Source organism: Notothenia coriiceps, unplaced genomic scaffold (assembly GCF_000735185.1).
Source record: "Notothenia coriiceps isolate Sejong01 unplaced genomic scaffold, NC01 NC01_scaffold00004177, whole genome shotgun sequence".
Classification (NCBI taxonomy): domain Eukaryota; kingdom Metazoa; phylum Chordata; class Actinopteri; order Perciformes; family Nototheniidae; genus Notothenia; species Notothenia coriiceps.
In genome coordinates, this window is record NW_011336878.1 from 24,706 (window position 1) to 35,092 (window position 10,387).

Here is a 10,387-nt window from a genome sequence, read left to right on the forward strand (position 1 = left end):
AGTCGATCATATGTACAACACATCACAGTTAAGAGTTGTTATTAAAAATCGAATTGTATAATCCTGTATATTTTTGCAAAGATAATGCAATTAAACATCCCATGTTCTGGTAAACAGGATGCTCAGGTTATTGCTTAAGCTGATGCTGAATACCTGCCAACTTTGTATATTTAGACACCCTTCAGCTGTGACTTTATGCTTCTCTCAATAACAATGAAATGATATAGTTATACTAGCTGTTATATACATAAACCTTTAGAGATTTTGGAAGTAAAGGAGCTGGAATTATGTTAATCTGATCGTACTGCATTCCTTAGTCCAAAAAAGGCATTTGAAAAAATACAAATGGTCCGTTTAACAATCTGGTAATTAGTTTTATATTCAAATACAATTAAAACATTCATTCAACACTGATTTGCTGCACCCTCTGAGAGGATGGATTTATTTATAACAGAGTATTTAAAGTACAGTAATGTCTCATCTCGGATAATAAGCTCCATTTAAACTTAAAACAGTCATCTTGATAAGGCGTATAAAATGCCATTAGAATATTAACAGTGTAAGATGGTTTTGTATTTGATGATAACAGTTATAAAGCTCGGACTGGATGGTAGCACTTCAAGTGAACCAGCCTTGCAGATAAGTTCCATCTGATGTTGTCTGACGCGGAGAGGCATTGGTCACCAGACATAATTTAAAAAGGATAAGAAAACATCTTCCCAAACTATATTAAAATTACAATCCAGCAAAGTGTCTTCAGCTTTAAATCGGAGAGAAAGGGATGAAACGGCCAGATGAGCAACGCTATTCCCTTTGCATATTAATTCACAAGACTCACCCTAAGGTGTGGTGGACGGCATGAAATACTGGTTCTGTGATCTGTTTCGTCATTCATCCGCTCCTCATTACTTTCAAAGCAGACATATATGAATAGGAAAGGAATAATATGCAAGTAAGCCTTACTTTATGTAGCCACACAAACAAACAATGTATCCGTCATGCATTAGATTACAATCGAATTTCATCACAGGTGCCACCCACTGAGCAAATTGGAATTTACCCAGCATTGCTCAGTGATGACATTCGCACAACAACAATGTTACAGAGATTAAAATAAAGCTTTAAAATTCACTTCAACTTTACATTATATATATATATTTAATTAATTCATTTGGATCATAAATGTTGATTCAGAGCATCTTTTCTTAAGCCTTACATAATCTTCATGTTCTTCAAATCACTTTAAGTCACTTCCTCTCTTCTTGGATAGAGGTTAATTATAAAAAAAATAGCTTTCTTATAAAGTGCATATACAATTTTCTACACATTATGCCTTGTATTAAAAAAAAGACATTTGTGTTTCTTGGGTCTAGGCCTTGTGAGAATGTTCTTTTTGTAGTATCACAAAGGCGGTATGAGGAAATGTTTCAGTAAAACCCTTTTCTTTGTTTCCTTCCCCGTACAGCTTATCTACAGTCACTACGATACATAATAATAACATTATTAAAGGTCAATCTCTGCTAAAACTGCAAGTCATTGGCAACTAAATGTTTTTGATCTGTCCTGATATAACGTGAGTCATGAGATTTGGAAATCATTGTAACTTCCTCTAGACGTTTGAATCCGGTAAACCTTAGAGTGATAGATCAATATGAACTGCCTACATCCCGGGGAAAGTACTGTCCGTTTGTAAGGGAGTCAATACATGGTACAAACCAACATATTGTGGAAGTAACTCTCATGTTTAGTTTGCATTCAGTCGATGCAGTGGCCGTTTGGTGAATGCAGCGGTGGGCATCCAGGCCGGCGCAGGATTGTCACTTTCACCTGAAGAAAGGGAAATAATGGACCTTTTAGTTGACCTTTTACATAGTTATTGATATCATGAATGCTCAGTATCTTTTGCCATTTTTTCTGGACGTACCTCATTCTTGAGAGACTTGCTGAGGAACATGTTGAACTCGTCCACGGTGGCGCAGTGCAAGTCATTGATTGCCAGAATTTCGTCTCCTTTGTGAAAGAGGCACACAGTCTGTGGCTGGCCTGTCCACGCAGACACGCTACAACACACACATACACACACATAGTTTTACAGTAGATTAATCCTGGAGTTCGAAATCATAGAGTCATTTACATTGTGCCTTTTTTGTATTTGTACATCCATACAGATCTGTCCTTGCACTGAGGCCGACAGGATAAGGCTTCAGGGAGTCGTAAAAGCAGCACAGAGGATCATCGGCTGCCCTCTCCCCTCCCTGATGGACATTTACACCTCCCGCTGCCTCAGTAGAGCCAAAAACATTATGAAGGACAGCTCACACCCCGGCTTTCACCTGTTCAACCTGCTGCCCTCCTGCAGGCGCTACACGTGTATCATATCCAAAACAAACAGACTTTTCCCAAGAGCCATCATTGCTCTTAACAAATGAAATCATGTGAATCAATGTGACTCTGTACATATATACATATATATCATTACTATTATTATTATTATAAATACACACTATTATTATTATTATTTATTACATTACAGATTTTATTTGTATACTCCTGGACATAATTACTGCACTTTATTCCTTATTCCTTTATTCCTTATTCCTAAGTATGTATGCTGCGTGTATTCTGTTGTCTTATGCTGTGATGTTTTGTTTTTGTTTTGATAGCACCCTTGAAAGGGAGAAGCATTTATTATTATCTCATTGTACATGTATAATGACATTAAACGATTCTATTCTATTCTATTCTATTCTTGTGTCGGAGTATTCTCTCCAAAATAAAGTCACATAACATGCAGAACAGTCGGCTGATAGCTGATAACAGGTAAGGCTTGCCCAGTGTTCTCTGCAATGCAATTGCAAACCTTTTAAATCTGCTCTCCCCCCTCTGACAGCTGTCATTTCAGGTGACTCAATGCAACCCTCCTCCACCCCTTTTCACCTCCTGTCCCTCTGAATCCAGGGTCAAGCTAAGCCACTCCTCTTCAGACCGACCCACCTATCCATTTACCACCACCAGCGTCTAGACCCCAGGGGGGTTTCATCGGATCGGTTCTCCCCTGCCCTACATTTATTTGTGTATCCCTGGCAATAAATATGTATTCTTACATCAAAACCTGATTGAACTAACATTGTAGGTCAAACTAACTTAGATCTTACGGCCCAGCGTCTACACATACATTTTAGCTGTATTGTTTTCTTGTATGTGTAACACACATCTGACAAAAGAGAAACGCTCCAATCCAGAGGTCTAGACAATTCACATTTTGACTTGCACTTAGCAGAGTACTCAAGAGCTGAAGCATTTCTAATCTTTTGTCTTCTGTTTTACATGCGTAACAACAGTAATTATGTGTTGGGTTCCCTAAACTCAGTACTGTGCTTGAATGCACCCTGTGAGGACACCGATGCAGAGATAAAGAAACTGCTTCTCTGCGTAAATAGAGATAGGAATATAGATGGAGATATGCAGTTGCTGATTTTTCACAAAGTCTAGAAGACTTGGCCTTGTTTTATAGACAAACTTACCTTGGTTTCCCATCCACATCTGTTAGTGTCAGGTGCTTTTTCAAATCTCCCTGCTTGATCTCGAGGTCTCTCTCCTCCGGGGGGATGGTGTCAAAGCTTCTATTATCCAGAAGAAAATATGTCAGCCTGGGATGAAGTAAACAAGTTATTTGTTTACTTTTTTTATTCTAGCAGTTTTATAGACCAGGCCTTTAAACAATTCATTTGAACTCTGGAAGAAAGGTCGCCTCAGTTCCTAATGTGTATTGCCACATTATTCAACTATCATGACAGCATCTTCTTGCATAAACCTTCAGAAACCACTCAAACCAGACCAGCAACATGTCAGCGTCATCACCCTTTTTTTGTTCTCTGTAACCATTACAAAGCAGATTGACCTTGCTGATCTCTAATAGCACAGAGTGGTGGTTTAAAATGTGTCCTTTTGTCCTAACAAGAATAAAAAAGGTTGAATAAGTACTCATGCTAACTCTTTCTCAGTTGATCATCACACCCACATGTGCTGATTTATACTGTAAGACAAGAGAGGTAATAGTATCTACTTGGTAGTTCAGTTACTTTGTAATCTCACCTTTCAGAAGAGCTTCTTTTTTTCAGTGTTGGCACAATTGGTGCATCAAGCATATCGTCAGGAGAGATGGCACCGTTGTCACTGGAACTGGTGCTGAGATCTGACAGTGGACGTGTGTTTTTACCTCTGCAAAAGCAAGTTGATTATTACATCACACCTTAGTACACGTTTCACTTAGATTGTAATACAGATTTTGGCGCTGTATGATAAGTATTAGATGGTCATAAGTCTTGCCCTTGTTTCAGAAAAACGAAAACACAATCAAAGTCAATAAAAGGTAGTAGAAATGATTGATGGAGGGTGAAAGATGTGCAGTTCAAAAACCTAAAGAGTTTTCTCTCAGTTATTCAAAACCAGACATCTTGAGATGTTTTAAAAATAATTCATAAAAACAGCATGAGAGATACAAATCACTTTAAAGGCGCAACAGGAAATCTAATTAAGAAGCACTTTAGAAAGGAGTGTTTTGACCGATTTGCCAAATGTAGTAGAGGAAGAAGAGTCGTCAGTGTTGCAGCACAGCAAGTGGCCAGAAAACAAAAATCAGTGTGAAAACACAGAAGAATCACACAGTTTTGTGTTGAAGCATATTTCAGAAAACAAAACAGGAACAGGGGATGATTGCCTGAAACAGCAAGAAGACACACAATGTGGATCGCCTGCTGTATTGGTGATTAACACAATGTCTTTGTAAACAAGCAAGTCAAATCTGATTTGCCAAGAACTGCCCTCCTTGAGATGCTGAAGAAAACCAAAAGCCTGAAATACTACCTTTTGCATTTTTAGGGACTTGAGATAAGCAAAAGAAAGATGACTTGGTGCAAAAATTAAGGCATTGTCAGTTGTATGGAAAAACTAAGGCTACAGAAAGGGATGATGTTAACAAAAAATGTACTATTATTAATTGTCACCATCTGGTGAAAATTCCTGCATTTATCAGATGGTAGAAAACAGATTTTCTTTTTTGGTGCAGTCGTAAATTTCACTGCATATTTACATTTACATTTATCCTATAATAGTCACTTCTGGCTGCTGTTTATGCAAAAAGTCAAACATTTCACTTTAAATTGTTACAACAGTACTTGCATACATAGATTTTAAAGCATGTAATATGCATAATCACACGTATGAGTTACAGTGTAGTCAATTTTTGCTTTTTAGGGAGCTCAGAATAATAAACAAAAACAGCTAACGTATGAGATCAGTTACACCTGACCTGTAATTCAGCTTATGTCTTTTACCGCATGCATTATCATGACTCGATAAAATAAATCTGTGCAGATGTTCTGTTTTTAAGGTATAATGTCTACCACAACATGAAAAGACATATCTTTTTATAGCACATAAGTTGTCAAACAGGCTCTGAGGTGCGGCCTTTCTTAGATTCTTAGCTGGTCCTGGAGTGTCAACAGTTCTTTAAAAATAACTCCCTTCTTGTTGTTCGTTTAGGTGTCGGAGCCAATGAGGCCGCAGTAACCTCTGTTGTTGAGCGAGCTATTTTGGTATCTAGGGCACTGCCAAAACATGTAACACAAAGAGCATAGGGCACTGACACTGAAGACACAGTGAAAAGTCAAAAATAAACACACGGCCCACAAAAAAAAGGAGACAATGTTGTATTTCATCTGTGAGCTACCTGTCCTTAGAGTCTGTCTGAAGTGGGGAAATCCGAGTCTTCAGCTTGTCAAAGACTTGCGTGACAGACCTCATCAGGGTGCCTCCGGTCACTTGCTCAACTTCACCGTCCCTAAAAACATTTGTCACAATCATCTTCTGTTAATCTGAACATTAATCAGTGATTATTGATCATTTTGAATCTGTCCTTCTATAAAGCAAACTTACGCTGCCACTTGTGCTTGTCTTAATTCCGCCATCAACACATATCTGCAAGTAACAGATATTCAAAATAAGAGATGAACAAATAAATCATATTTATTATTGTATTAATGCAGGTCACAATTTCAGCATGTGTCAATTTAATAAAGTAATTACTAAGAATGAGAGTGTTTTTATTTTTTTTATTCGAACTGGAAATACTCAGATTTACAATTAACACTCACACTGAGTCCACGCTTTTGCGACGGGTGGTGCCATAGTACGCTGCTGATGGTGCTAAGTAGGCTCTGGGATTGTCATAGATTGGATTAGGCTCTGATGTAGGTCTTCTGATATTTTCTTCAGTCTAACAGACAATCAGAAAACAATTTGTTGTACTTAATGCAACCAAGACAAAATTCACCTCTACCATTATCATTGTAGAATACTCAATTAAATTAGATATGTGATTAACAAACAAGCCAAAATATAGCACCTCTGATTCTGCAGTGCCATTATCCAAAGCATAGGACGGTGGATCAGACAGGGACCGAATTTTCTGCATTGACTGAAAAATAAAAGAAAACACTCATTATAGCTCCTAGTACAAAAATCTAATATTTTTAAAATTATTCCTGCAGCAGAATGTGTTTTCTATAGAAATAAGACTTCCACCATTATTGCAGTTTATATGTTGCTTCAGCCACTTCATCTCAGTGTCCCTGGGTCTGATGTATCGGTAATACATTAAACTCGGATAAAATCGCCAGAATAGGTCATGTAAAAGTGAGGACTAAATGTAAAGGGAGGGCCCACAGATCAACAATGAGATAATATGGATACACATGTTTTTCTCCGCACAAAAAGAGAATAAACGATCAAATAGATTCACACAAAGGAATGATTGGTTGAAAGTATGCATGCATTTCGAAAGTTAAGCCTAATTCATGCAGAGTTTTTGTTGACATTGTATGGACCAACCTGTTCAGGCACTGTGGCAGAACCCTTTTGCCGCATAAAGGGTTTTGAAATAACCTGGTTCAACAAGAAGACAAGACTATTTTTTAAAAGTCAAAAAGAGAGTTGATCGATAAGCATGGTTGATAGATTTAAACTGTATGGTAGTCGTTTTTGCACTTGTCAGAGACTCTGAAGGGATTCAGACTGCCCAGGTGTTGTGATAATGAAGGAAGATGTAGATAGCAGGAAATTGATTTAAATGAATGTAAAAATTAAGTACCAAAAGAAAAAAAGCTACTCATTGGAAAATAAATCATGTTTACATTCATTTGAGCCAGGCAACGAGTAATGCGAAAGAAAAAAAACATGATGAAGTATAAAGGAAATCGTTAAATATGTTATAAAATGTGTTTATGTCTTTCCAAGAATAAGATGAAAACATTGATACCATCACTGCGAACAATCTGTAGCTGGAGCCAACAGTCTGCTAGCCTAGCTAGCACAGCGACTGAAGACAGGGGGGAGGAAACTAGCCTGACTCTGTTTCAAAATCTGCCAACAAACGTCTTTTAAGTTCACTTACATGTTATATCTCATAGTTGCTGTATTTCTTAGGAGCACTGACTAACTTGTGTGTGCCACCTGGAAGTTAGCATTGTGTTGCTAAGCTAAGCTATCTGGCTGTTAGCTTGAGCAACCTTTTTATCTTACTTATGTGCCATAATCTTTTCAACTTACTCTTGGCAAGAAAGTTAATAACTGTTTTTAAAAAAAAAGTAAGCTACTTCTGTACAGCAGTCGGTTGTCAACGAGTTAAATACTTTAAATATTTACCTCTATGGTTTGATTCACATTTGACAGTTCCTTTAGTAAAAAAAAACACATTTACATTGTAAATAGATGAACAAACATAGATACAAAGAAAAGTGAAGTAGAAAAGACACTTGGTCTTATAATGCTGTTACAAATCATGATAAAGAAATAGAATCTCAATGTACCTCAGAATTCTGACATTTATGTGGCCGATTCTTCAGGGCCTCAAACAGGTCAGAGAACCAGCCGTCCACTTCCTCACTAAAGCATGAAGGACATATGAAACACTTAAAAATCTAATTTTGAGACTCAAAGAAAATATGGCAATTACATCTATTTTAAAAGTCAATTCCAAAATCCAGAGTGGAAATAGTGACCATTAGAAACCAATTTTTCTTAGCCAAGTGGAAGGAAAAGTCATGTTTTAGATGATAGACTACTAGTCAACAGGAAAGCAACATCATTATTCATTTTTGATTGTTAGAACGCTCAAAATAGTGGATGTTGAGAAGGGCAGGGGAAAGTGTTATATGAATAATAATTTGGTTTAGAAAATCCCCTTTGACCAATCATTACAAATAACTAAATATCCAGCTTTAAATTGAGATATCACATTCGGTTGCTTTTTTTTTAAATATACACCTTTTTGTGTTTTTGTAGAGTAGAATGAAAGATTATTGAGTTTCAAGAGTGTGTGAGGTCAGGAGTCTTACAGCACAGTGATAGTAAAAAGCATGGAAATTGGAAGCTTCTTAATTTTTCACCCCAGTGTTTTATCCCCTGTAAAAAAACAGCTGACTGACCTTGTCTCCCCGACAAGGAAGTATTCCCGGCCAGCTGCCCTGATAAAGAGCACACATGATGGAGCACACTTGAAGCTTTTCTGGACCCATGCCCATCTCTGGTGGTTTTGAGGGGAAACAGATAACAGCGATATCCTGAAAAAGGGACACAAATGACACAAACACTGTAAGTTGAGCTGGAGGGGATCTCTACTTAAAACAAATTGCTATTGCATTTAGGAGCTATGAAATGCTTTAAATGAATAATTTCTCAATTAATTGGCATTGAGCGATAACATACTGTGATAAGTCTATCCCTCCAAGCGGACTGTCCCTATCATCTGGACTCCTGAAGTATTTCAGTAGGTATTCTTGTTCACTGATTTTGAAAAGCACAAAGTAACGCTTCTTCCATGATTTCTGCAGGGGAAACAAGAGAAAATAAATAATGAAATATTGCAAGAAACAACACATGTTGTAGAGATGAAATCATTTGTATTTGTTGCTGTAAATCTGTCACCTCTGTCTTCAGCAGTTTTTGGGGAGGAGATTTGTACAGGTATCCAGATCTCACCTCCGCTATCTTTTCTACTGGTTTGTAGAACACCGTATTTACATTACATTGCATTTTTCCACCTGAGAGCAAGAGAAAAGCCTGTTGTTTTGTGATCATTTGCTTAGATCTCATCTTTGTTTTTATAAATCCGCAAATTTCCTTCACTGTAAATTATATTTGGGGAAACCACCAAAGGAATACAATGAACAAAGAAAGAAGAACTGAACAAATTAGTTTGTTACAAAATCAATTAAAACAATCATCAAATTATGAAAAAGAAAAAAACCTTACTACAGTATTAATGAGTTGGTTAACATTGGCACCATTAACATCAGGTTTGCATGTCCAATTATCAATAACAATATGTATAAACCGGTTTCCTCTATGCAGCACCAAAATGCCAATAAGTAACTACACCTGAATGCAACGATAAATCACATTTCCAGATGTGATATTTTACCTGGGCTCTTCTGGCTCTTAAGCATTGTGACACCACACCTGAACAAAAGAACACAGGAATGTATCAGTCCCTCTCGTTTTAAAACAGCATACAAATATCCAGAGGGAAATAGTTAAACAATCAATGCAGGGTTTGAATAGGCTCAAGTCTTTGTGACAGCATTGAGCTCTATACACAAAACAAAAGCCACGTTAGGCGCAAGTGAATGAGAAAAATAATAAAACTTTATCTTCATAATTGTAGAAAAAAAGCCTTTTATTAAACTTGTTTGTTTTTAAATTATTATTGTTACGATCTGTCTGTGTTGTGTTTTGTCTTGTCTAGATCTGTCTTTGGTTTCCTGTTTTATTTTGAAAAGTGTTCACCCCCGTCTTGTCTGTTGCTTCCTGTCCCTGTGTTCCCCTCTGCCTGATTACCCGATTGTGTTCACCTTGTGCCCCTGCTTTCTCCTCCCTCCTCACCTGTGTCTTGTTTGTGTCATTAGTCTTGTGTACATTTAAGTTCTGGTTTTTCTGTCTGTCGTTGTGAGATTCTTGATGTTGCTGGAAGGATTTTGTTCGGAGGGATTTCTACGTTATGCCTTATTTTACTTTGTTGCCTGGCCTAGTTCCGCAATAAAAGTATTTTGGATTTCAAACAACATTCTGCATTTGGGTCCTGTGTACCTTGAGTTACATTCATTTACCTATTCATTGGCTTTCTGCTATGGTAGGTGGAGGGGAGCGTCCAGTGTTGAGCAGAAAGAGGCTGCTCTGGCAGAGGCGCACCAGATGGCAACAGAGAAACCATGTTTATTGAAGTTCTTACCTGGCTGGATTATGGACTTCCTCCAGATATGTGATTCCCAGCCTGCTAGCCCCAGGCATGCAAGCCCCCTGCCTCCCAATTCCCAACCTGACACCATAC

At 37.6% G+C, this 10,387-nt stretch overlaps 1 protein-coding gene across 5 annotated transcripts; it reads right to left on the bottom strand.

The window, feature by feature from the left end:
• Positions 1 to 369: 369 nt before the first annotated feature.
• Positions 370 to 9,515, bottom strand: LOC104942137 (pleckstrin homology domain-containing family S member 1). Of its 5 annotated transcripts, none has more exons than XM_010767336.1 (15): positions 9,482 to 9,515; positions 8,986 to 9,101; positions 8,767 to 8,885; positions 8,487 to 8,621; positions 7,869 to 7,944; positions 7,705 to 7,734; positions 6,892 to 6,945; positions 6,407 to 6,478; positions 6,156 to 6,277; positions 5,938 to 5,979; positions 5,732 to 5,842; positions 4,096 to 4,221; positions 3,525 to 3,623; positions 1,925 to 2,060; positions 370 to 1,827 (listed from the first exon to the last, which is right to left on the bottom strand). In XM_010767336.1, exons 1-15 carry the CDS (start codon positions 9,504 to 9,506, stop codon positions 1,756 to 1,758), a joined length of 1,335 nt encoding a protein of 444 aa, XP_010765638.1. In that variant the 5' UTR covers positions 9,507 to 9,515; the 3' UTR covers positions 370 to 1,755. The 5 variants fall into 5 exon arrangements, with proteins under 5 accessions (XP_010765638.1, XP_010765637.1, XP_010765639.1 ...); XM_010767335.1 differs by having other exon boundaries at positions 3,525 to 3,650; XM_010767337.1 differs by having other exon boundaries at positions 3,525 to 3,650; positions 9,437 to 9,486.
• Positions 9,516 to 10,387: the final 872 nt, after the last annotated feature.